Below are 27,580 nucleotides of genomic sequence, written 5' to 3'. Positions count from 1 at the left end.
AGCCTAACTCGAAGAAAATTCTTAAATCATATATTTAACACGTATAATTCAACACCCCCATAACTTTAAGATTAGAAAAACATATCCCAGTTCCCAAGAACAGAGATCTGACAACTCACATAGCCTGCAGATCGGAGTCTATGGGAAGCAATATGAGGTCTTTTTTTCATGCAACTGTGGTGATTTGATGATACGTGGAATCCAATATGTATTGAATATTAGTTTTATTTTTTTATTATTATTAATTTGAATGTCCAATCATCTTGTGCATATTTTAATTAATTTTATAAATTTAAAATTATATAAATTTTTAATTATGTTGAAGTTTATAGATAATTTTTGAAAAAATATTAGTTTCACTTTTGATACAAGTTGTTGCGGTGGACTGTCCTGCTTGTTACAAAGTAACACCTAGGATTTTTAAGACTCCAAGCATAGGGGGGCATCAGGCAGCTCGACACGACGTCGTGTAGTTTGAAACGGAAATTCTATTTCATAAGCTTTAGCTCGTTCAACGAAAACAGCTCCACTAAGAGCATTTCGGTGTGGTAAGGCCCAGGCGAGTTTAGAGCGTCTCCGAAAGGTTTTCATTCTTATTTTGGGCCGACCATATTGAATGTCCCGTGACCTCTTTTTTTTTTTCAAAGGCAAACAATTGACTTTTTATTATCAATGATAAATACATAATCGAATAAAGGAAGTTTGTGCGCGCGTATATGCCACCCTTTTTTCCCCTCAGCCTTCACCTTAATCGCCAACCTATTTTTTCCATGGTTTGAATCTGATAGCTCTCTCCATGGAAAATTCAACTATTTCCTGCTAAAGTACTGTCTCTTGAGTGCTACAACCCTCATCCTTTATTATTCTTACTGGAAGGTTGGCCTGCCTTGCATCGCGGATCGAATAAAAATTTATATCGTGGAATATCGGGTTAAATTTTATTTGATATATAAAAAAAATATTTAGATAATGAAGGATCGAGTGACTCCTAGTTAACTTGACAAGCTAACCACCCATAATATGATCCCCAGATAAAAAAAAATACTTTTAAAAAAGATCAAAGTTAAATAAAAAAACCATTGAAAAAAAAATCGAGTCAACCTAATTTAACTCACTTATGACTTGGGATAGTCCAACATAAAGGAAAAAAAAAATTCACAATTCAAGGCTCAATAACCAGTCATTAAATGATGAAATTGAAAAAAATTTAATTTTAAAGAATAGAAAAGTAAAAACAAAAATGAGTTAACTCGATAAAACTTGCGACTTGCAATATAAAATTGGGATTAAAAAACTAATTTTTAAAAAAAAAAAAACCTGAAAAAGAAGATCAAAGCTAAATCAATAAAAAATAAAAACATTGAAAAAATAAAAACTAAGTTAAACCTAGTTAAATTGACTAACCCACAATAACCCTATATAAAAAGGATGAGAAAAAAGTTCATCAGAACCATACTGACAGTCTCCAATGACCGCGCGACGTCTACCCACCGAAAAGACTTAGTAGGTCATTTCTAACACTTCCATGAAAAGCTATGTTTACTTTGATAAAACTAGATGTTGACTTAGCCATAGCATTGCAAATAAGTCTCCTGTCTATTAGGGAGAAGATCACATTTTCTGTTACAAGACTTAGTCATTCACCACGATCTTAGGGCATGAACTTCGTGGGTTGTTATTTGATTTTATCCTGCATTGTAAGGCTATTTATAGCCACTGTTTCTATTGAATAAACTTATCAATTACTCTCAGTGTTTTAAGTGCATCAATTTATATTTTCTCAAATATAACATTTGGTATCAGAGCCTAAAAGAACTAAACACAACAACCTGCCAAACACCAAAATCATGTCATCAGAAAGTAGTTTTGTTCAGCCTGCCATCCCAAAGCTTGATGGTCACTATGATCCAAAGAATACTGGAGCCTTGTGGAGATGGGGATCACTGCAGCAGCAGAAGGAGATGAACCAACAGAGGCGCAGAAGAAATTGCATGAAGAACAGAAATTGAAGGACCTGAAAATGCAAGAATTACTGTTTCAAGCTCTCGACCGGATCGATCTTGGAAACCATACTGAAGAAGGACACAGCAAAGGACATCTGGGATTCTTTGAAACAGAAATACCAAGGAACTGCACGTGTGAAACGTGCTCAATTGCAGGCTTTGCGGAAGGAATTTGAGGTACTGCACATGAAATCTGGTGATCAGTTAGTGATTATTTTGCAAAAACTCTCATTATTGTTAACAAAAATGAGAAATTCATGGGGAGACACATGAAAGATGTGGTGATTATTGAGAAAATCCTAAGGTCCATGACTCTGAAATATGATTATGTCGTATGTTCAATCGAGGAGTCCAATGACCTGGAATCTGTCCATTGAACGAAACTACAGAGTAGCTTGCTGGTTCATGAACAACGAATCAGTCGTCATGTCATAATGGAAGAGCAAGCATTGCAGGTCAGTTATGGAGGTCAACAAGGAGGTCGTGATGGGGGACGCAATCCCTATCGTGGCAGAGGAAGAGGAAGAGGCAGAGGCAGAGGCAGAGGCAGAGGCAGGTTTGTCTTTGACAAATCAACAATAGAATGCTACAATTGTGGTGACTTCGGACATTACCAATGGGAATGTTCCAAGACACCAGGTGATCAGAAGGCACACTATGTAGAGACAAGAGAAGAAATGTTGCACATATGTGTGGCAGGAGGGATATATTTTTCGACTTTGACTGCAATTTCCAAGAATCAGTGAAAATGGGGAACAATTCCAGTCTTAGTGTGCATGGCAGAGGACGTATTCGAATAGAAGTGAATGGAATTTACCATGTCATCACAGATGTCTTCTTTGTTCCAGAATTGAAGAATAGTCTTCTAAGCATTGGTCAATTAATGAAGAAGGGACTTGCTGTGACAATGCAACAGGGCAAATGTAAGATCTTTCATCCTGTGAAAGGTCTAATTACTGAAACTGCGATAACCCACAATCGGTTGTTTACTGTCATTGGTCACTGCAAGTCCACACAAGATCAAGCTTATTTTTCAACCATCAACACTGATCAGGCCACCCTTTGGCACCACCGTTATGGACATCTCAGCTGGAATGGCATCAAAACATTACAACAGAAGAAGATGGTAAATGGGTTACCACCATTCAAAGCAACTCAACAAGTATGCACAGGATGCTTGATCGGCAGACAACACCAAGACCCATTTCCTCGGGAAAGCGTGTGGAGGGCCACTGCAATTCTCCAATTGGTGCACACTGATCTCTGCGGTCCAATTAATCCCAGCTCAAACAGCAATAGAAGGTATATCATAACGTTTATTGACGATTATAGCAGGAAAATCTGGGTTTATTTTTTGGCAGACAAATCAGAAGCTTTTTCAGCCTTCAAGCAATTTAAGGCTCGAGTCGAAAAAGCCACTGGAACTTTCATTCAAAACCTCAGATCAGACCGAGGGGGTGAATTCACCGCAACCGAATTCACAGCCTTTTGCAATAATAATGGCATTCACAAGCAATTGTCAGCCCCATACTCGCCCCAACAAAATGGCGTCGTCGAGAGGAAAAACAGGACAATCTTGAATATGGTGAGGAGCTTGTTACTGGAGAAGCAAATTCCCAAAACCTTTTGGCCCGAAGCCGTTAATTGGGCGGTGCATGTGTTGAATCGCAGCCCCACTCTTGCTGTGAAAAATAAAACACCACAGGAGGCATGGGATGGTGTTAAACCATCGGTGGCGCACTTCAGAGTATTCGGCTGTTTGGGGCATGTACATGTTCCAACTCAAAGAAGAATTAAACTTGATACAAAAAGCATCAAGTGTGTTTTTCTGGGGGTAAGCGAAAATTCTAAGGCCTACCGTATGTTTGATCCAATTTCAAACAAAATTATCATTAGCAGGGATGTGGTTTTTGAGGAAGAAAAACAGTGGAATTGGGGAGATCATGGGCAAGAAAAGGAGGCAGATTTCCAGTGGGGAGATCATGGCAGATCGAGAATTGGAGACGAGTGGGAGCCATTTCCAGAACAGGAAGGAAATGGGTTTGCAATTGCGGAAACAGAGGGGAATGGGTTTGGTAATAACGAAGGGTGTGCTGAGCAAGATGATGGTCAAGTCCAACTAGAGGAGTTGGTGGAAGACCAAGCTGAGCTGGGGGAAAATTCTGAAAATTCTGAGAATTTGATTTTATCTCGAGGAAGAAGAAGAAGACAACCCCGATGGATGAGAGAATATGAAATGGGAAGTGATTTTGGTGATGCAGACGACGTGAATTTGAATGATGCAGACGACGTGGCAGACGACGTTCATTTGGGGAGAGCAAACGACGTGGCAGACGACGTGGCAGTCGATTTGCATTTTGGCAATCTAGCATTGTTCACCGATAATGATCCATCATCCTTTGATGATGCCGTGAAAGATGACAAGTGGAGGGTGGCTATGAATGCTGAAATCTGTGCAATAGAGAGAAACCAGACGTGGGAATTAACTGATCTGCCACCGGGGGCTAAAACTGTAGGAGTCAAATGGATTTTTAAAACAAAATTCAATGAGCTCGGGGAGGTTGATAAATATAAAGCACGTCTAGTTGCTAAGGGGTATAGTCAACAATATGGGATTGACTACGCTGAAGTCTTTGCACCCGTGGCACGGCTAGATACGATTCGCATAGTAATCTCTCTTGTAGCGCATAAAGGTTGGGACATTTTTCAGCTTGATGTCAAATCCGCTTTCCTGCATGGCGAAATTAATGAAGAGGTGTTTGTAGATCAACCTCCAGGCTATGAAAAAAAGGGGCATGAATCAAAAGTTTATCGTCTAAAGAAAGCATTGTATGGACTAAAACAAGCTCCTCGCGCTTGGTATAGTCGCATAGAGTCATACTTTGTGCAAGAAGGCTTCAACAAATGTCCACATGAACATACCTTGTTCATTAAAATTGGAGATGGAGGTAAAATTTTGATCAGTTGTCTTTATGTTGATGATCTCATATTTACTGGGAATGATGAAGGTATGTTCAATAAATTCAAGAAATCCATGATGACTGAATTCGACATGACTAATCTTGGAAAAATGAGATATTTTCTAGGCATCGAGGTATTGCAGAAGGATGATGGCATATTTATATGTCAACGCAAATATGCTCATGAAATTCTTGAGAGATTTCATATGGGTCAGTGCAACTCAGTGAAAAATCCAATTATTCCTGGATTTAAACTGACAAGAGATGAAGGAGGAGTTCAAGTCGATAGCACCCTTTACAAGCAAATGGTGGGGAGTCTTATGTACCTTACTGCCACACGTCCTGATTTGATGTTTGCTGTGAGTCTGATCAGCAGGTACATGGAGCACCCCACAGAATCTCATTTTATGGCGGCAAAGAGGATTCTAAGGTATATAAAAGGCACAACCAGTTTTGGGATGTTCTATAAGAAGGGAGGAGTTGTTGAATTGTTCGGTTACACGGACAGTGATTACGCGGGAGATCAAAATGATAGAAAAAGTACTTCTGGTTATGTTTTTATGATGAATTCAACTACAGTATCCTGGTCTTCAAAGAAACAACCAGTAGTTACCCTTTCTACTACAGAAGCTGAATTTATTGTTGCAGCATCTAGCGCTTGCCAAGTCATCTGGCTGAGGAGAATTTTAAAAAGTCTAAATTATACACAGTCCGGACCGACGGTTGTATATTGCGATAATATCTCGGCCATCAAACTTTCAAAAAATCCAGTTATGCATGGACGTAGCAAGCACATCGACATTCATTTTCATTTTCTCCGTGATCTGGTCAAGGATGAAGTTATAGAACTAACATATTGTTCTACTCATGATCAAATTGCAGATATCATGACTAAGCCTTTGAAGATTGAAGCTTTTTTGAAATTACGAGACTTAATGGGTGTTTGTGAATACACTGAATAAACTGTTTGCACATGCAGTTTAAGGGAGGATGATAAAACTAGATGTTGACTTAGCCATAGCATTGCAAATAAGTCTCCTGTCTATTAGGGAGAAGATCACATTTTCTGTTACAAGACTTAGTCATTCACCACGATCTTAGGGCATGAACTTCGTGGGTTGTTATTTGATTTTATCCTGCATTGTAAGGCTATTTATAGCCACTGTTTCTATTGAATAAACTTATCAATTACTCTCAGTGTTTTAAGTGCATCAATTTATATTTTCTCAAATATAACATACTTATCATAAGAGCCTGTACCTGCCAAATTGTTTTTTTGCATTTATTAAAAGATCAAACTAACCATTATTATTATTTTTATTATCCTTTTGAAATTGAAAACTAAAAAATATTCCTACATAAAAGTTAATTAAATTATACTTTTGAGGGTATTTGAGTCATTACACAGTGCAAAAGAAAAATAAAAATATTGATATGCCCCTGTTCAATCTTATAATGACAAATGTATCCAATGAAATTAATAGATCATATTACTCCTTAAATCATGCTATTTTGCTTTGTTTAAGAAGGGCAAATTCAGTAATTCATTGAGCAAGTCCACAATGAATCGTGATGGAATTCATAGTGAAACACCCATCAATCTTTGTTTTTTTTTTAATTTCAATATTTATAAATTCTTGCATGTAAGGTTTTTTTTTTTCTTCTTTCTAAACATGAGGACTTATCTTAATATTCTTAAAAGTCTCTTAAATCCGTGTTCCCATGGAAGTTAAGTAGTTGATTTCATAAATATGTATTATCCCGTTGGATATATAAGTGATATTTCATGTGAAAAGTTAAAGTGAAGGAGAGATTATCGATTACCATTCTGGATGTGTCCTATAATTAACTTACAATTATACAAACCATTCCTTTTATTTCTAAAATCACACGAACCATCCTTGTTTTTATGTGCCCGCATCTTAACAAAGTGTCTCCTTGTCATTGTCTATAGACATTTAAATTCCAGTTTATTTTGTACTTTTGTTAATATTTGGTTAACAAAAGAGTCATGTACAGTTGAGACATGCTGGACATGTTATTAGTTTATTTTTTTTATTTTAAAAAGACATTATTTAACTTTAAAACTGTCATAGCTAGATAGAGCTTTATTTTTATGTATCCGTCTCGTTTCTTCAACCAAAAATATTTGTTTTTGTTTTACCTATCTTTTTTGTGAAACACAAATCTTATAGTGTTTTCTAAAAAATAAACAATAAGAGATGTTCGTGGTTCAAATGATGTACATGGGCATTTTTTTGTCCTTGTTAAAAAATGGATAAATTAGGCTGATGATAATAATTTGACAACATCTAAGTGAAGATAATGAGTGTAATTTTTGTGAAAAAAGGTCCTAACGAATGTTATTTACATTATTTTGGCAATGATCGATTAGTGAAATTGAGCTCACAAAAATCTACTTCGGGTGTATTTTTCGATAATTATCACAGTAAACGGTATACACCAGTCAATGTCCTTAGCGTGATCTCCACATATCCAACCTTATTTTTATCCTTAACCAACTCAATCCCCACGAACAAATTTTCTACATGCCTCGCTAAAAGTAAGAGAGACATGGGACAAAAGAAGCTTCTAGCCAGTACTTTGCTGGTAAACACTCAAAGCAAGAACCCAAACGTATCGAACGAGGAAGCTAAACAGAATCCAAGGTGCCTTAATTAGGATGCAAACAATTATTTAATTTGCTTCGAACATCGTGCCTCGATCACCCTATCATTATTTTCTTTCTTAGCAGATTCATAATCTTATTATATGATCATTACCATATAAAGCATAATGCTCACATTATGCATGTAAATTAGTGTAAATGTAATATAAAACGTACCCATGCAGCAGGTTTTGAGGCAAGGAAGACCCTCAACTCTGTACACATAAAGGTAGAAGCTTCCTCGATATGTGCACTCATGAAAGTGCGTTGTATTCCTCCTCTCCTTTAGGCTTTATTAGCTTTTCTTCTTTCTCTTTGTGTCTGTGTGGAGAGAAGGAGCTTTCCTGACAATTTCTCTGCAACCGATAAAGGCAGTGGCACCACATCTTTTTTGCCATCAACAAAGAGAAAGAAACCTCTGCATGTTTCTCATCTTTGCTTCATCACCAACCTTGTGATATATAACTAAACGGTGATATTTTTATTTGGTTACTATATATTTAGTTTGCCTATATATGTGTGTGTGTGTGTACGAATATAGGCAAATATGGAACTGGGATGGAAATCTGAGTTCTGGTTCAGTACTGGTAGAGAATTTATCAGTCAAAAGTATGCACCATAAGATCAACTAATTATTTAATAAAATCGCATACATTGTCGATGTATATAATGATCATATGATGGTTCTACAAAGGGTTCAATATCAGGGGAGGCAAAATCCTAGTTAAGAATATGGTGAAAGGGATCTGTGTGTTTATTCTTCACGTCATGCTTATGGATGCATACCGAAGTAATGATGAGATTACCCTATAGTAATTTGTCCTCTTCCTTTTGATGCCCTTGGAACGCAGTGGTAATTAAATAAAAGGAGCATGAATTAGCTAGATACCCCCTGTCGGGTTCTCTCAAGGGAAAAATATTATTCTTCATGAAAAAAGCTTTCCATATATGTAATCTCTCCCTTCACTCGGATCAAATGGATTATTTTACTGCTGCATGTGTGCTTCCCAAAACCCTAGAATGTTTTTTTTTTTTTTTGACAGGGATATAGTGGATTTTTTTTTTCTTATGTTCATTTCCCCAATGGCTTTGTCTGCAATGATAGGACTAACTAACTGAGAGCAACTAACTTAAAAGCAACGGTTAGAAAAAGATTTCTGGATTAGTAACAGGCATGGTGGCTTGACCATTGACCCACGAGGACTAAACATGACATTGTACAAGTACAGGGCTATGAGATTGTAAAAGCCCCCATCAGAACAAATTTTGAATTTTCCTGTTTCATAAAATAAGCTGTATCATAATGCATTGAGATTCTGGATACACATGTTTCCCTCCTCCATGATATATGTTTTTTCATGTGGTTTTAGCTTTCCATAAATATTGCATATACTTTATTCAAATTTAGGGATTTTTTCTTCTTTTTTTTCCCTATTTATATATATATATATAAATTGATTGCCGTTTCTTATTGTTCGAGAGGGTATTAATTAGCCCGGTCTGGTCTTGCAGCTGGTTAATAAAAATTGTCGATCTAGAACTCATGCCTGTATTCCTCAAGCTCGGGCGCCTTGATTGTAAAATTAAAGCCGGTGGCTTGTTTTTTTTTTTTTTTTTTGCAGGGATAATGGCAAAGTGAGTGGCATATTTTGGTTTTTATATTTTTTGTTCTGTAGAAGATTCAATGAGTCTTCAAGGACACGATGAAATATCTTCTTACTTTCTATCCTTAAATTTCCATTAGATATCCCTATCATGGTTCGAAACTGAACCCAGTCACATACTTTAACGATGATACCAAACTGTTTTCGAATGACATTTGAAGATATCATGAAATGTTAACACCATGAAATTAATCCGCTAAGCTGGTATGAACTTGATTTAATGCATGGAATTAATAAAAAAAAAGGAGCAAGGCGATGACAAGAATCCGTAGCATTTGCCTTTGTCTATATGTAATTCTATGCACAAACTAGAAGGGCTGTGGTGTCTATGTACTTGTCAATTTCAATAAAGAGATAAGATGAAGAAGATGAAGTTATATATTTATAGCTTGAAGACTCCTTGTTGTATCGACACCAAACGTACGGGATGGGAGTTAATTACAAGCAAATAATATTAATATATAGTAGTAGAGGAGTTGCCACGAAATTTATTTATTAAATTAAGTGTTAATTAATATGCTACCGTATTCCAAGCCATGAAATATAAGATGCACGATGGATGCAAGAAGAAGCCAAGTGCCAAAATAAGTACAAGTTTAATGTAATTGTTAATTCATAACAATTTAACTGGATTGTTTGCCACGCATGGCGTTATGTTATGCCCAGAGCAGAACCCTAATTTAACAAATTGCTAGTAACTTTCAAGTCCAAAAACCCTACATCTCATACTTATAAAGAAGCTTAATAATTTATATCATGTCACTTACATCTACATAAGTCAAAGGTCAGCTTCAACCAAATGGTGAGTTTCTGCCTTGTGGCATGGCGCCAGTATTGATCATAGGGCTCATCCTTTCTGCTGCTAGTGGTGATCTTCTTGGGGATGGCCTTTTTAGCTTTGCTGATGCTTCAAATTTCTTCTCATCCAGTGCATCACCCTGAAGAGCTGGCTTCATTTCATACATGTCAGATATGGAATCCAGATCAGTACCCCTATCCATTGATGGTGGTGCCATCTGGATTTGATCACCTTTGAAAGGATCATCTTGAGGTTCAAGACACGCCGGTCCTGATCCCAAATCCTGCAAACGCAGATCGTCTGGCCAAATCAAAGGGCTCTTTCCACTACCATCGTAAGGGCTAGGCCTCTTCTTTCCCAAACAAATGTTGTCGTTGTTCGACATGAAACCATCGAGTGATGGCCTATCCATATTGTGTTGAAGGTCAAGTTGGTCACCCCCGTAAATGTTAAGGTCTTGGAATGCTGGAAAATTCAGCGTGCCAAATTCTTTCATTGCACCCATACCAGGAATTCCTTGATTCCCCATTCCCTTATAGCTTCCGGAAGCCAAGTTTTGATCACCTGCTAGGGTTTGGCAAGCTTTCTCCAACAAACTTTGTATATATTTCCCTTGAGCCTCGGTCCTTAATTGAAGGTGTCTTTGAACCTGGAATTAATTTATATGCATCAAATAAAGTCTACACGGACTGTCTTTATTAAGGAAATAAATTATATATCAAGAAACGGGGTGGAGTAGATGTTGAGGAACAATCGATCTGTGCTTACCTCTAATTGTTCATGCAGTCTTCTCTGCACCTCCATTTGCATCCTAATCGCATCAATCATGTGTGAGTTACTGCTATGTACAGTTTCACACATATATTCCACAGAAATGAAAGAAAGAAACTTAAGCGATTTTGTTTATATCGTTATTGTTATCCTTAGAAGAAAATGAAAATTGCATGAACTCTGCTTGTTCGTAATTGTTTGGTTTAAGAGAGAGGTATTTTTGAATGTAATACTTACTCATTCATACTGCGGCTCATCATGCCAGATGAAGATGCTGCACTTCGTTGAAGATCTAACGCCGAAGCTGCTTGCCATGGAAAATTATGAAAAAATTAATCTGATCATTTTGATCACATTGTGCATGTATAAGAATCAAAGCAAGGAAAAATAAAATAGAACAGGTAAGCATTTTGATTAATTTTAGCACTCTCTGTGTAAAGCAAAAGGAAGGAAAGGAGTCGAATCCGAGTCTTTCCTTGCCACCTTTAACAACCGAAAGGATAAAAATAAAAATAAAAACAAACCCTGTATATAAAGATGGCTTAATTAGCTCTCTTACCATCCTTAATTGAATGATCACTGAAATCCTTGTGTGGTTGCTTTCCAAGTCTGAATTTCTAAATTAAGAGAAAAGAAACGTTAAAGAAATGGAAATCAAAGATAGAAGGAAAAGAATGAATGAAATCAAGCCAACCCTACATCGAAAATGCCGCAAAGGTGTCAATACAAAAGCAAAAGAGGCATGAAAGAATGTTCTATTCAAACCTGAAGATGGCTTTTGAGATGGTAAAGGGTAAGACCCTTCACACCCATGACTCTCATGATGGTTTTGGGAGTGGCCTCTGCAAATTTTTTGATCAAGCACAGAGAGGGGGGGCAATAGAACACGTATTAGAGAGATTGAAGAAGTGATCAGTACAAACAAATTAGGAACGTACAAAAAAATAGAACTAAAGACTAGGTAGTCAAAGAGAGATTAAGTACTGTCTGGGCCTCCAAGCTGAGTAACGGCATCCACAAAGCGTTCATGGAGCTCAACAGTCCAGCGGAGACGGGGCTTAGGGTCTGTGGTGAGGACAAGACCAGAGTCCCCTTGAACACACATGGGTCTATCATGGGAATTCATAGTTGAGGGTTTCTTGGTATGGAACATTCTCTCTCTCTTTCTCCCTCTCTCTAAGAGACTCTGGGAATACAAAGAGATTCAAGAACAAATGCGATGCAAATAGGGAAGAATAGGGTGCGTTTTTGAAGAAGAAGAGAGGGTGGGATTTGTTTCTCTCCCTCTCACACTCACGAGTAGAAAGCAAGGGGGGACAAGTTAACCTTGCATAAAAGAAAACGTATAGTAATACCAATAAAATAAAATAAAGTATCTATCCTAATGTGCAGCCCTACAACCTTTGTCAAAAGATACCCTCTCTCTATCTCTCTTCCTTAACTGTAGCAATCTACCCACAATTGCCAAATTACTTGTTTCTAAAAAGATATTAGAATTCATAGAGATAGAGCGCGTGAGAATCTTTATGTTTTGGGGCTGTATATATGTACCTGTATTGTCAGAGAGAGGAGAGTAGAATACCTTTTATATCACCAAAAGAAGAATACATCTTTTTGTAGTGTTATTCTTCTACCATGTGAAGCTTTTTTTGGTGTTCAGATATGAGAAATGGAGGCCCTCTCGCAATCATGATGACCACGATATGTTTTGTACTTTACCTTTTTTTTTCTTTTCTTTTTTTTTTGGAGGGGGGAAGAGCCATGCTCTGCGCGTATATAAACCTAGATATATCTTACCAGACATTATGTGCATGGATGGTCACTTGACATCATTTCTCCCTGTTTCGTAGTACAATCCACTTTTTAGCTTATTATGAAGCAATAAGATTATAATTGCCGAGATGGTTTTGAGCGCAAAGACAGGCTTTAGTTCATGTCATCGCCAACAAAAAGGTTTCAATGATGCCTTAAATGATTAAGACAGTCTCTATCTGGGCTTGTTGATATATATATATTGGCACAATAATGATTGTCATTTCGGATTATATAGTTATCTAACTCTTACATTGAAAATGTTCTCCTTTTTCTTGTCATAATTATATATACATAGCTATCCAATTGTTATTAATTTTATTACAAAAATTGTTTTAAGCCCCCGAGGAATATATTTTGTCTATGATACCCAGGTCTAGTCAGAGGCTTCGGCTATGATTAAGTCGGAACAAGATATAGTTTATTGAAAAAATTAGCTTTATTAAAAATTTAGAAATATTCCAGTTTACAAATAATTAATGCCTGTGTAGTCTTAATTAGTGTGTGTTTTGGATTGTAAGGTAAGTTATAGGTGTTTTTCACTTGAAAAATTATTAAAGTATTTTTTTAATTTTTATTATTTGCACATCAAAACCATTAGAAAATACTATAAAAATTAATTTAATATTTTTTTAAGCTAGAAATACTTTAAAAAAAAAACCTAAAAACAAAAGTAAAAATACTCTCTCAAACACTTGAAGAGATCTAATCCATGTGCATTTGTCACTCGGAGATTGTAATAATTATATAGCTAGAGATTGACTTGAAATTTTAGGTAGAGGATATATTAATTAACCATTAATATTATCCTCCTGTTAGATTCTGAATTTATTTAGACTTTCTTTGCAAGAAGTGGATCTAGATCTCTTTGGCCTACTAAAAGAACTGATTGATATGTTTGTAATAATAATTATCTTGAAATTTCTTTTCTAAACCTCTTTTGTGCACATAGAGTACTTTCACAATTACCGTGGGGTATCTTTATTCATTCAGAGTTTTTTTTTCTTGCTTTTCTTTTAAAATATATATTTTTAAATCAATTAATTTTCATATATTGAAATTAAATTCGACTTTACAATCAAGCTATCTGTGCATACATTCTCGTGAAAATTTTCATAGATTTGAATTCTAAATGCGAAAAAAAAGAAGCAAAATCCTCAACAAGCAAGCCGATCCCTCCAGGATAATTGTTGGAATGCCTTTGATCTATAGATGTACGAACGTCGTCGATGATGACGAAATCTTCATACGTGTCCTCATGCAATTATCAGTACTACTGTATCCACTTCTTTTTACTTTTTCTGGTCATAAGTACGTACAGTGAATAACTGATAAAGATTAGGAACGACGTGCCCCGCATGAAAAATAACTCTTGTTTATTTTTGAAAATAGTTAAGCCCGCAATATTCTTAATTTACTTTAAACTCTTTTAGATCAACACAAATTAGCTCTTAAGAACATCACTCCATGTGGTGATTAAGTTTTATATGATCCGTGGAGAAGATTTTTGTATCACTGTAGATTTGCTTTCAGTATTGGAGTTACATTATAATTATACTTGTACAAAAACAAAACATATTTAAAGGCAGTTGTGGCAATAGATATTTGCAAGTAGAATTTCTTATATTCTTTGCTTATTATTTATTGGGTAAAATAATTAGATATCTATAAGTTATTTATCGGGTTTTTGGGTATTCATATGAATATTAATTATTTAACTATTATTAGTTTTTATCTGAGATGAGAAAAGCACCGAGCAAATAGACAAGGTGGAACCACCTTTTAGGAGCTCGCCTGTGGCTAGTACCGAGGACGTGAACATCAATGCATAAAGCTAGGGTTTCGAGCATGGAGCTTTTGATGACAGGATTTGGGGACCTCTCTTCCTCTAAAGCTTTGCTGCTGGGCTCATCTTCTTATCGCTTTTCTGGAATTAAAGATTGTCCTGACATGCATTTCTGCTTCCATCCAAGCCATAACAAACAAAAGAACCCTAATAGGGTCAAAGCCAACAAATTGACACTGGGCCCCACGCGCGCATGGTAAAGAAGTATAGTGATTAAACCAGATTACGGGTGGGAAAAGGAAAATATTTGTGGTATTCGGTTATTAATTGTTAATATTTACTTAATACAAAATAAATAAATATAAGAAGAAGAAGAGAGAAATAAGTGGGAGAATATACAAATATATTTTTATTAATCTTGATATGTATGAATAGGTAAAAATTATGATTGAGGTTTATGTATAGTAAAAAAATATGTATAAAATATTTGGTTGTAATTGTTTTTTAAAAGTTTTTTTTACTGAAAATATATCAAAATAATTTTTTTTTATTTTTTGTAAAATTATTTTTGATATCAGCGCATCAAAAAGATCTGAAAATACCAAAAAAAAAATAATTTGAAGTAAAGAAAAAATTAAAATTTTTAAATTTTTAAAAAAAAATGCTTTTGAAATGTAAAAATAAACATAGTTTTACGAAACTCAATTAAAAAAACATGTAAAAACTACATATTAAACTTAATTTTTTGTGGGCTTCACAGTATAAAATGCAGTTTGGTTTATTACCAAACACCTGATTGCGATTTTTACACCGCAAACGTAAAAGCTAAACCTAAACAAAGGACCTTAGATTTGAAACAGATTTCTCAGTTAATTTAAATATGTATTTTTATAAATATAATATAACATATAAGAATTAATACATAGTAAAACTAAATATTAAGTCTATGAATATTAAACTTTAAGTCCTGACACACACTTAAATATTAAAAAAATAATGACAAATTTAATATTAATTAAATTTATTTTAAAAAATCAATCATTCAAAACATATATTTGATGAAAGACGACCAAAAACAGTTACGCATTGGGTTTGGAATTTGCAGAAAGCTTTGGGAGCATTTTCTTATCTTGTTTCCATGATCATTTTGAAAAGGAAAAGAAAAACTTTCGCGCTCACAGATCTCATCTGATAAGATTATTTTTGTCAGGTCTCGATATGAATTGAAGATTTCATCGCTCGTAAATAATTGAGATGATCATCAACAAAAGGCAGTCCATGTTCAAACATATTCAAAACCAAATATACTAGATTTGTTGTTTTTAACTGGGTTTATTAGTAACAAGCAATTAGACTCCAAAAATTTGAAACGTCGATCCAACTCGTGGCAGAGTCAATCACTCAGTATTTTAAAACAAAGCAAATTAGCGCGTTCCCTCGTTGGAAAGCAGGTCTTGAGAGATCTAAAAAAGGGAAATGGAAGCTATTAACTGAAATCTAACAGATGGGAATAAATGCTTTCGTCTTTGACAATCAAAGGAAGATTCCTTTCCCACCAAAAAAACAATCCCACGCTCAAATACTTGTGTTTCTATGAAGAGTTTCTTCAAGTTCATATCCATGAAGAGTTAAAATCTCAGATGTTTTCTTTTTTTTCTTTTTTCTTTCTGGAAGCCATACGAGCTATAAGTTAAACATATATAGAACTATCACATCCATGCGATTTGGTCCATCTAATTGAATACCAGTTGTCGGTTGAGGTCCCAGATTAACCGTCCAAATCAAGCCAATGCATGTAAACCAAGTGGAAAACAAGGTGGTTTGGGTCAACATTGAAGTGCAGGTGGTATGGCCATAATGGCCAGCCCCCCACCACACTTGGCAATAATTAATTACCATGAAATTGCTTTGTATTTTGGCTTCTCTCTATCCATATGTGGAAGATGACATTTCATTTGGATTTGAAGATTTCTAGCTTTTTGGACTAACACATTAGCTCACTATTTGTACCTTTATAATATAACCAAGCAAAGCTAAGGTCTAACTTTTAGTTCATTATATTTGAAGCCTCTAATCGAGTGGGAAAATGGTTGGCTTGATTTTAAGGGTATGCTAGCTTGAATTTCAAGCATCTTTAAGATGAATATATTCTCTAAAATGAATATATTCCTTTGAAGGTGAATTTGAGGGACCCGTCTTTATGTACGCTTATAATACTTTAGAATAGTGTCTTTTCTATCTTGCTCGCCCAAGTGAATTGATGGGATGTTTCATTCTCTATGACTAAAATAATAATTAATAAAAATGGTCCACAAATGATTTGTAAACTGATGAATCGAATTCATCAATCAAAAAACAAAAAAAACACTGATGTACAGAGTTCTAAACTCTCCATAAAATCTCCCAAATGAGTCTCTCTATTTCATCAAGAACAGGTGGATATTATGAACAAATATTAATAAATAGACCTGGCTGTTCTCTTGAAATGTGCTTAGAAATTCGCCTATACGCAACGATGAAGAAGATGAAAAGATTTATCTAAAAATAGAAGATGAAGGACCGGTAAGTAAGTTGGCAGAAGAGGATCTTGCAAAGCAACATAATATATGGAATATATGACATTCCATTGGCGAAACACCTTTTGTTTGGAATACAAGATATCAGACCGTCTACACAACTTAGATTTCCCCGCCTCTCTCTCATTTTGATACTCGATTTTACCTTTTACTTTACGATGTGCTAAAGCGAAAATATTCTTATAGCTAGCCTAGATAATAACATTTCCACTACTGGATTTTGTATAACTACAAACTGTAGCATTATTAGATGGATTATAATTAGAGATAGGGTTTTATGAGTTTTAAGTGAAGATGATGAGGAGTGGGCGACTAAGTTTTTTTCGTGTTTATAAGTGTTTTTTTATAAAAAAACAATAATCATTTCAAAAGCAGATCAAACAATATTGTAACGAATAAAAGCTTCAAAACGGACCTTTTTTTTTTTTAACTTTCGAATGTACTTCCTAATATAATTTGAAAAAAATCACTTCCCCTCAAAATTAAGTAATTTTCTTTTGGTTATATTGATATTAGGATTTGATGATGATGCCCTTTATTTTACTTTAAGATCAAAAGCACTTTCTAAAGCGCAGATTCTCAAACACCACCTAGTAATCTTGGCACATGCATTTTCAATTTGAAGACAGATCAATCCTATTATTTCTTGATTAATTGAGATGACTTTTGTGTACAAAATGAAAAAAAAAAAAAAAAAGTTTAGTTTTATTAATAAAAATGAAATCTTAATATTCTTGGGAGGAAATTGAAACCTTAGTTCAATACCTAAAAAAAACAATAAATACACGGTCCTTTTTTTCAGATAGAAAATACATTAATTTATCTTTATATTAGATACAACAGCAGCATATACTCATGCAAAGGAGTTGTTGCCTCGTCCTTAAGTATAGACTGTAGGGAGCTGCCTCGTAATTTCCAACGTATTGATTATATCAGTAATTTTACACCAGATATACAAGGAAGACATGGCAGATTTTCACATCTGCCTGCCTTGTATCTTCCTTTCTCCAGTGCAAATAGAGAAGCAAGATTGCTAGGCCGGTGTGCTAAGGCTTTCTTCTCATTAATTATACTAACAAAGAAAATACTAACCGAAGAAAAGAGAAGGCAATTAACCATTTGCGCATAAAAAGGATCACAAGTATTATTACCCAGAAGCAAAGAAAAAGAAAACTACCTCGATGAAAGGGTTTAGAACAGACAGCAGCAAGATGCATTATTTTATCTGGGAAATGGTGCAAACTTGCATTTATTTACGTACACATGTTGTGATGCCCTGTTTGCTGGTCATCTTCTACGCTTAAGATTCAGAAAGTCGAGACTGCACACTCCCCCCAAAATCCAGCTACCTTCAGATTATGAGCCGCATTAATTGCCTGAATAAATCGAACAACAAGCATTTTAACTGAAAATTTAAGTTATATGGGAGCAATCAGATTCCAAATATAACAGGCAATTGATGACATACAAACCTTGAACCTCATTTTCTGTTCATATCGCCTAAGCAGACATATTTCATCTGCATGGCATGCAAGAATACCTCGTTATGGTAGTAATAAAAGAGGTGCAAAGTAAACCAAGAACGTGATCTTTAGAGAATTGGAAACCAGGGTAATAAGTAAATCATCTCCCTCACAGATAAATACAGGTTGAAAACCCTCAAATAGAAAGAATAGAGAAATGTAGATGTGTATGTGTATGTGTGTGATTAAGTTGATAAACAATGCAGTCCTAAAAGCAAGCTACAAGATTAGAATACCCAATTTGTGTTCTTAAACATGGGAGAGAGGGAGAGAGGGAGAGAGAAGATTGCTTTCACTTTTTCCTAAGACGCATTAAAAGTAATCTTTACCTCCAGATATTCATCCATTCCATACTTGGAGCCTTCCCGTCCAAGACCAGATTGTTTAACTCCTCCAAATGGAGCTACCTGTTTTGCAACAGACATTTTTTAAGTTTTAAAAAGCCAATCTATGTTTTCCATTGGGGAACACGGGATAAGTCCCACCTCTGTTGAAATAAGTCCTTCATTGACACCAACAAGTCCATACTCGAGGGCTTCAGTGACACGCCATGAACGTTGAACATTGTTTGTGAAAATATATGCAGCTAACCCTGCATCGTTTACCAGAAAAGATAAGCTATAATCCTGTATTACAATTGACCATAAGTCTGTTTACCATGACAATAGATAGATACAGTAGTATGGAAAATGAAACTGGGTTAAGGAGTACATGACATACTTTCATCTGTAATACTCTCAGATGATTGATATTTAAAATGATAGCAATGAGGAAACAAAAAGATAAATACGTGTACATGTATGCATGTAAAGGCAGATGAAAGAACCTGCTATTGTGTTATTAGCCATCAAGATGGCTTCTTCCTCAGTTTTGAACCGCAACAGAGGTGCCACTGGGCCAAATACTTCCTCCCTGAAACAAGGCAGAGGAGAGCATATTAACATCCTGAATGAGTATAAACCTATAGGTAATGTTAAGGAACTTCAATGACATGGATTAAAATTATGTTAATGTAAACAAATCAATAATGCCACATTTAACAAACCAAAAGCTAATGCTACTGATATCAACAATGTGCAAACCAAAATACTTCAAAGAGCAAAAATGAAAATGCAAACCGCACCGTGCTCCATTATAAACCTACACATATCCATTAACTCTTCGAGCTAAGCTCTGATTAATAAGAAAGTTCTATAATTTGAAAATGAATTTGCAGCAAGTTAATTATGAAGTATCAACTCCAAAATCACATAAAAGAACTGATAGCAATGCCCAGTCCTTCAACTTCATTTGATTAAAGGCAGTATTTGTGGATGCAACATTTCCCAAGGAGCCTTCAATTTTTTCATCTACAGCGAACCTGGATTAGTCCCCAATCAATAAACAAGACCTCAATTTTGGTTTGTCTAAGAGCATTAACCTTAAGTTTGCAATTGAATTTTACATGCCATGATTAAGATAGAGCTAAAAAACAAAACCACCATGAGTGTCCATGATTAGATGCCAAAACCTAAAGGATGGCTGTTACTTTTTAGCATGGCTGCATGTTTCAACCAGCTGCACTGAAGGTAAGAATGTATACCCATCAGCAAGCGGCAGAGAACAACAGCCATTATCCTTTTGCCTGTTGTAAGAAAGCTGATGGACATCTTTAATTATACAGCAGAGAATTGCAGAATGAATATATTATCTTCATGTATTTACCTCGATAGAAGCATTGCTTCAGTGACATTGCTAATTATGGTTGGTTCATAGAAAGTCATTCCAAGGCTATGCCTTTTTCCCCCAAGGAGGACTTTTGCTCCCTTCAAGTACAATTTTGGTTAATTAGAAATGAGATATGTACAGAAAAAATAATTGAAGAACAATTATGCCAGTTAAACTTAATTACTGTAACCAAGTCTATTATTTGGCTTCAGCTTTTCATATAATGAAGTGCGAGAGAACAAAGAAACAGAATGTCAAAGTAACCTAATTGCATTATAGAAATTTTTTAGCGTTGAAAATATTACAAATACTTCTAGGTTTCACCAAAACATACAAAAGTTTACTCCAACCTCCAAAAGTTTTCTCCCTTGGTTATAAAAATATAATGCTATCATAGGTTGAGTGTATTGCGGGGTGGAAGAGGAAATATTGGAAGATGTAAAGACAATATAATGCATGAAGTTTTATTCAACCTAGTACATTGAATAAGATAAAGCAGAAAAGCCAAACCTTAAAGATGGCATCTTGAACAAATGATTCAACCTGAAACCCAAATCACAAAGGGACCAATTGAAAACAAATCTCATTAATTAAAAAGGATTATCACAAGCAAGATGGCTGACCAATTGTATGTATAAAATGCAACTAACCTTCTGGACTGCAGCTTCATTAATTAATGGACCCTGTGAGGAAACTAATAGTTATCATCATGATCTGTTCACTTCAAATCTCATGAAAGTAGCTAATAAAAGGTTCTAGATGTATAAACACAACAAACTACATCTCTGCATGAATGTGTGATCAGAATATCTTCATCCAAACAAATTACATACTCCCTATTACCCAAAGTCTAGTACCCTTCGACTTTTCACAAAGATTAAGAAGGAACAATTAATGGGATGACATGTGTATCCATTCCTTCATCACTTTCTAGTATTACCCTTTTATTATATTCCAGAACCAATCATATCAAGGTGGTTGGGCTAGTGGTGAGAGGTTTGATGTGCAAAGTAGTTGATCAAGGTTGAAACTACAAAGAAAGAACAATTTTTTTAAGTACATTAATCACAACTTTTTTACCATGTGTGGGCATTATTTTCTTGCTAAATCCCATATTATAATCTAAATAAATAGTAAAATTAAGACAATTTTTCATTGTAAATTCATTGATATATTTACTCCCTCAATTAATAAGAATTGTGTTTGAAAAACTCAAGAAATAAAGAGTTTCATTTAAATCTAGTTTTACGAGGGAGAAAGTTGTTGAATCTAAAATAAAATAAAATGAGTAAAATTAAGGATATTTTGACTTTTCATAGTCAGCAATAATTTTAGGACAGCTCAAAATGGAAAGGTGGACAAACTCTTCGAGATAGGGAGCAATAAAGATGATAAAGCAGTCTAGCATGTGTCACCAACCATTGAAATGCTATTTTCCCTAGAAACTGCTAAATCTAGGAAACATAGAATACCTGACTAGCTTCGCACAAATTATTATTCAACAAGGGAACAATTACGAAATATTTAAAAAAAAATGCAACCCCTACCTGCATCACACCTTCACTAAAGCCATCCCCAACTTGCATACTCTGAACAGCTTTTGAAAAAGCATCTGCAAATTTGTCGTAGATACCTGAACATAAAGGTGCAATATATCACAAATCAAAATGGCTGCATATTACATATAAAATTAGAATTAAGGGGTAAAATCAGGGCTGTAATTCTGTAGTTGGATACCCTCTTGCACAATTATTCTGTTTGCACAAACACATGTTTGTCCACTATTACGGAACTTTGCTGCAAGCTGCAATGATATGAAATGATTTGATAAGATTACCACCACCATGACAATACCTCCCAATAATGAATGCAAAACAAAAACACATTTTCAAAATCCTGAATCAAAGCCTCTGCAGTAATAGGCTGTCCTGAAATCAGTAAATCAAATGGCTTCACCAATGCAATTCACACAAAAGGTTCACTTCCAAAAATGGAGGCATGGACCCCCATGTCTAACCAACAATTAACAACACTTGGCACCAAAATCCATCCCAGTCAGATAGGAGGCTTAGTGTGTCCATCTGATATGTCTAAACATGTCAAGTAAACATTATTAAATGGCACTCAGAAATATCCATGACAATACCACAATCAAAATAAACATGCACAGGGAACCCCTCTAACTTACTGATCCTTTAACTGCCACATCTAGGTCTGCATCATCAAATACTATGCAGGGTGCATTGCCACCAAGTTCCAGAGATAACTAGAAAGATTAAGGGAAAAGACAATTAGCCATAAGATGATTTCTGAAACATCATCACATTGATTCATTTTGCATCCTATGCATACCCTTTTAACTGTTCCAGCAGCACCGGCCATCAACTTCTTTCCCACAGCTGTTGATCCTGTGAAAGTGATTTTTCTTACCTGAATCAGATGTATAAAGCAAGAATATCAACATTATGTCATTTGAATATCCAACTACTCTGGCCAGGACAATGCCATGTTGTCAAAGAGAAGAGAAGGTTGGTTTAAGGACATAGAGGAAGGGTGTAAAACCTCATGACTTGCTAGTAAAGCATCACCAATATCAGGAGCTTTCCCCATAACCACATTCAGAACACCCTGAAATATTGAAAATTAAAACCATTAAAAACATATGAACAGAATTCCAACAGATTTGAACTCATATTAGCTAATTTAACACATCAATTGTGTATGACATGCATCTACAAAAGCAGACCAGAAAAGGCTCCATTCATTCCATCATTATGTCATTCAAAGCAGAAAGCAGTTTGATCAGGACAATAGACCAGATCCTGCTGTTGTCCGGTGATGCAAGGACATGCTAAACCAGAACAGAGCTAAAAAGATTGCCAGTGATGGATATTTTCTGTTTCAATGCTCGGTAAGGATGCTCAACTGATTATTAGCATTGGTTAGCAATCATAACACAGGTATGCTGAGATATAAAATACAAATGAGCATTTCACTCTATTTGTCAATTGTGGTTCTTCAGTAGGTGTTCCTGCAACACTAAGTCACTCAATTTAACAGTCAGCAAGAGCATTTTTCTTCAGTACTTTGCTTAGTTGGAATCTTGTGATAAACATCTAATACCCATGGGATGATACTTGGATTTTATTATGTTACATTCCCATCCCTCACTTTTTAAGCACTCTTTAGTAAATATTCTAAATGTTAGCTTGCTGCAGCTTCTTCTTGCACAACCAGATAATAGAATATTTTTGGATGCTGAGACTATAACAAAACATTACAAGTATCCTAGTTTCCAACCAAAACTTACTCCAAAAACTTCATTGCATCACAAAGGATATGTCTTTCTCATTGAAACAACCATAAAGTATCAACTTTATCATCAATGTCTAACAGGACACAATTTACAAAGACAACCAAGGCCACATTATATCCAAGCACTTGCATCTTACATGGCCTAAATAATTAAGAAACTTCCACTGTGCACGTAAAAAGTTTGAGACTCACTGGTGGTATTCCAGCTTGAAGGGCCAACTCTGCTGCTGCTAAAGCTGTGAGAGGTGTGAGTTCAGAGGGTTTTAAAACAACTGTACAACCACAAGCAAGAGCAGGACCAACCTATGCAAGTGAGGAAAAAAGTATGTTACTCTTCAACAACGAACTCATGCACCAGAAAAGGTTAACTTTCTTTGCACAGAATCATTCTAAAATAAACACACCTTTCTAGTAATCATTGCCAACGGAAAGTTCCAGGGTGTAATTGCCCCAACAACACCTACAGGCTGCAAAAACTCATCAGGATTGCTGGATAAATAGCTGAATAAATGGATTGCACAGAAACAAGCAATGCTGGGAAATTATCAAAGCCATGTAAACAGCTCAGAGAAGAAAAGTTGTGACAAGAACTATTCATCAAGATAGATCATTAAGAAACAGATTTCTGGACTGCTAACAGGATAAAGTTGACTAAAACACAATTCATGCAAGGAATGTGTCCCAAGATCTCAGACCCTGTTCTTTTCTTAGATATTGAACCCGAGGATTTTAATTCCTAAAAATCATGAGTTTTATGTGGTTTTAACAAATATTGGTGCGTTAAACATACATGCTGGTGCCAGAAATTAAAACACAATTTGAAAAGGCCTTGTTAAAGAGACTCAAACCAAGGGCAAATTGTCGAGGTCTATAGGAGTAGCCAGGCTGTCGGAAGAACTAATTTACTCGAATTTGCAATTAAATAGGATTTCATATATCACAAACAGTTATAGTCACCTGCTTTAGAACAAATAACCGACGATCACCAAGAGTCGCTGGAATTATATCTCCATATACACGTTTTGCCTCCTCTGCGTAGAACTCGATAAAACTAGCTCCATAGCTAACCTGTTATTAGAGTCTTGGATCACATGTTGCTTGACAATGACCAGTAACACAATGTAGGGTTAACGCATATCTCTTAATTTCCGAAAGCAAAGTTCAGATGAGATACCTCACCCATGGCCTCTTTCAGAGGTTTCCCTTGCTCCAAGGTTATTAATTGTCCTAGCTCTTCCTTGTGGGCAATTAGTAGGTCATACCTTATAATACAGGTGCAAAGAATCATATGAGATTCAGTAATGGGTAGAGAACCATAATACTCTACCAATACAACTCAGTTATTTTCAACTATTTGATTAATTTGGAAGTATTTACATTCACAAGACAGATAATTTAATAAGATCGTATTGGAAGGGTTAAATACCATTTTCGTATATGTTGGCTCCTCTCAGAAGCAGTGAGTTTACTCCATGCTGGCCAAATAAAATACAATGAACATATTGCAACCATCAGCAAGAATTTCAAAAAAAAATTCAATATCATTTGAAGTCCAGTAAAGCAAAAGATATAAATCAAAAAAAAAAAAAAAAACAATGTCAAGCTATATCAGAAAAGGGGCATCAAAATATGCTAGTATTACAACTAAACAAGAAAAATCCATATAAACAATGAGGAATTTAGCAAGCTTATGGTAAAAAACAAGAGATTTCCATATTTAAGTCAGATGAGTAGATCCTATTAAGATTGTATCTATGCAAAGGTCTATGTAATACTTTGAAGGGCATATCAACTTGTAAGTCATAAAAACTAAATTGGTACTCGATTTAATCCATTCCATTCACTCTTTGCTTCTAGAGTACCACATAACTCTTGAAGAGACAGCTAAAATAATGATCTGTAGGACAGTAAATTACCAACAAATTGTGCTGCAAAAAGCTAGGATAAGAGGAATAAAAATGCAACTCAGAAGCTTGGAAGTAATATTTCAAGAGTGTGCACCACTGCATGTTTACGGTGATTATTATCATAAATACCACAAGCGTTTGAATATGAGTTGAAGTATTTGATGTATTGTAGCAGTTAGTTACATGGTGCGGGCTATAAAGCAGGTTTGAATTGCAGGTCAATTGAGAACAATACTAGTGGATTGATGTAGTAAAATAAGACTTCACCCAATTGTCATGAAATCCAAACTCTTTGAAAGGAATAACCAAGATGGTGTCACATAAGTTCAGTAAAAAACATATATATGCTCTCCAATTCAGTAATAAGGTTGACATGCTGTAAAAGAGACATCCAAGTGCCATTACCTTCTGAAAGCATGGATTCTAACCTACAAAGACAGCACAGCAATAACTGCGCTTTCATGACCAATCCTCTACTAGCAATTCCCCCTATTACTACTGAAAGATAATCCACGCATGCAAAATAAAACATGTTCCTCTGACAAAATTCAAAACTTAGGGAATGATAGCGCCAGTAGGAGAAGGTTAACTAGCATAAATACATTTTACTGAACGTTAGGTTGGTTCAGTGTGAATTTTCTTACATCTGAATGCATCATAGGCAGATGATATAGCATTATTCGTCTCGCTCTGACCCATGCATGGGACAATAGCTACAACTTCACCCGTGGCCGGATTGAGAACCTGTCATTCCATGAAAAGAACACATACATGTGATGTCATGTGTGACAAGGAAAGAAACAATACCCAAAACTAGTAGCCGCAGTAGAGCAAAATTACAAACAAACACACGCACAATAATGGCAGACCTGCATAGTGTCACCATCATGCGCATCAACCCATTTTCCATCGATAAGACCCTGGGTCTTTAATAAACCAGAACTAGTTAGCTTTGAAACCAGATTTTCACTCTTCATGCTCATCTGCAATACAAACATTAACAAATTTTAAACCTAGCTGAATTCGCAACTAACAATACCAAAAAACAAAAATACATTCAAACAGAGATTATACTTGTATTGAACATTAATGAAACAAAGTATTTATCAATTGAACCAGTAATTACTGAAATACTACCTATTTGTAAGCGATTAAAACAAGAATTAAACAAAATGTAGATAATTCAAAATCGCGATCGCTGAATTCAATTAGCAACACAAGGATGAAAAGCTATTGATGCTTATGCGCAAGTAAAAGAAGATGAGTAGCGGTTACGTGGCGAGAGAGTGGAGGGGAGGTGCGATTCGTGGAAGAAGACGAGTGTGGAGCAGAGAAGAGACTTTGTATTTTGCACCTAATCGCCGGGATGCGTGCCAGAGCTATTCTCCCTAACGTCATTTTTCCTCGTCTTTTTTAATGATTTCCTTCGTTGTGGCCACAAGCGAGTCGCAGTAGAGAGGGTTCCTGACACTTATAATGAGAAGGGAAGTGCTTGTTTGGAGCCTATTTGGATATGTACACGCTTCGCCACGTACAGTTACATATTTTTTCTAAATTGAAGAGAAAAAAAAAGTTCAGGCAAAATTAAATAAATAGTATAATTTCAAGATATCCATATCTTGTTATAATAAATTTGATTAATTTAATAATAAAATTAAAAAAAAATAAAAGCAACAAATCATAAAAAAATAAACATTAAATATCATGCTTGAAAAAAAAAATATTATCGATTTGTTATGAATATCACGCCACTATCAAAACGAGCTCAAGAGATGATTATAATACTACAACAAAAATCTACACAATAACATTAAAAGATATTGTATAAATTGTCATAGCAATGATATATAAAGTGTACCAAATAAAATATCATGAAGTAAATATTTAATGTTTATATCTAATTAATTAATTTAATCACAAAACAAGATTTCTTATGTGAAAAAGCTAAATTTAACACAAAACAATAAATAAAAAGACTAGACATGAAATAACCAAACCTTTTTTAAAATTAGTGAAAAAACTTATAAAAAACATATAAAAAGCAATAATGGAGCCCACCATTTAGTTAAATAAAATATTAAATGAAAAA

General features: G+C 35.2%; 2 protein-coding genes across 4 annotated transcripts; both read right to left on the bottom strand.

Moving 5' to 3' along the window:
* Positions 1 to 9,872: 9,872 nt before the first annotated feature.
* Positions 9,873 to 12,184, bottom strand: LOC118043098 (myb family transcription factor IPN2). Of its 3 annotated transcripts, none has more exons than XM_073411774.1 (6): positions 11,850 to 12,184; positions 11,631 to 11,707; positions 11,425 to 11,482; positions 11,103 to 11,169; positions 10,863 to 10,935; positions 9,873 to 10,743 (listed from the first exon to the last, which is right to left on the bottom strand). In XM_073411774.1, the coding sequence occupies exons 1-6, from the start codon at positions 12,016 to 12,018 to the stop codon at positions 10,087 to 10,089; spliced, it is 1,101 nt and encodes a 366-aa protein (XP_073267875.1). In that variant the 5' UTR covers positions 12,019 to 12,184; the 3' UTR covers positions 9,873 to 10,086. The 3 variants fall into 3 exon arrangements, with proteins under 3 accessions (XP_073267875.1, XP_034906823.1, XP_034906824.1); XM_035050932.2 differs by having other exon boundaries at positions 10,863 to 10,932; XM_035050933.2 differs by having other exon boundaries at positions 10,863 to 10,905; positions 11,850 to 12,183.
* Positions 12,185 to 18,127: 5,943 nt separating this feature from the next.
* LOC118043097 (succinate-semialdehyde dehydrogenase, mitochondrial) lies at positions 18,128 to 26,971 on the bottom strand. Its single transcript, XM_035050931.2, has 21 exons — positions 26,767 to 26,971; positions 26,361 to 26,474; positions 26,136 to 26,235; positions 25,011 to 25,059; positions 24,759 to 24,846; positions 24,542 to 24,652; positions 23,989 to 24,051; positions 23,777 to 23,887; positions 22,832 to 22,897; positions 22,622 to 22,699; positions 22,458 to 22,535; positions 22,007 to 22,073; positions 21,817 to 21,902; positions 20,920 to 20,952; positions 20,780 to 20,812; positions 20,267 to 20,367; positions 19,389 to 19,474; positions 19,048 to 19,154; positions 18,892 to 18,969; positions 18,512 to 18,558; positions 18,128 to 18,415 (listed from the first exon to the last, which is right to left on the bottom strand). Exons 1-20 carry the CDS (start codon positions 26,887 to 26,889, stop codon positions 18,520 to 18,522), a joined length of 1,611 nt encoding a protein of 536 aa, XP_034906822.1. The 5' UTR covers positions 26,890 to 26,971; the 3' UTR covers positions 18,128 to 18,415; positions 18,512 to 18,519.
* Between the last annotated feature and the right edge of the window lie 609 nt (positions 26,972 to 27,580).

This window comes from Populus alba, chromosome 10 (assembly GCF_005239225.2).
Source record: "Populus alba chromosome 10, ASM523922v2, whole genome shotgun sequence".
In the NCBI taxonomy this organism is placed as follows: Eukaryota; Viridiplantae; Streptophyta; class Magnoliopsida; order Malpighiales; family Salicaceae; genus Populus; species Populus alba.
This window is presented reverse-complemented; position numbering and strand designations above follow the sequence as displayed.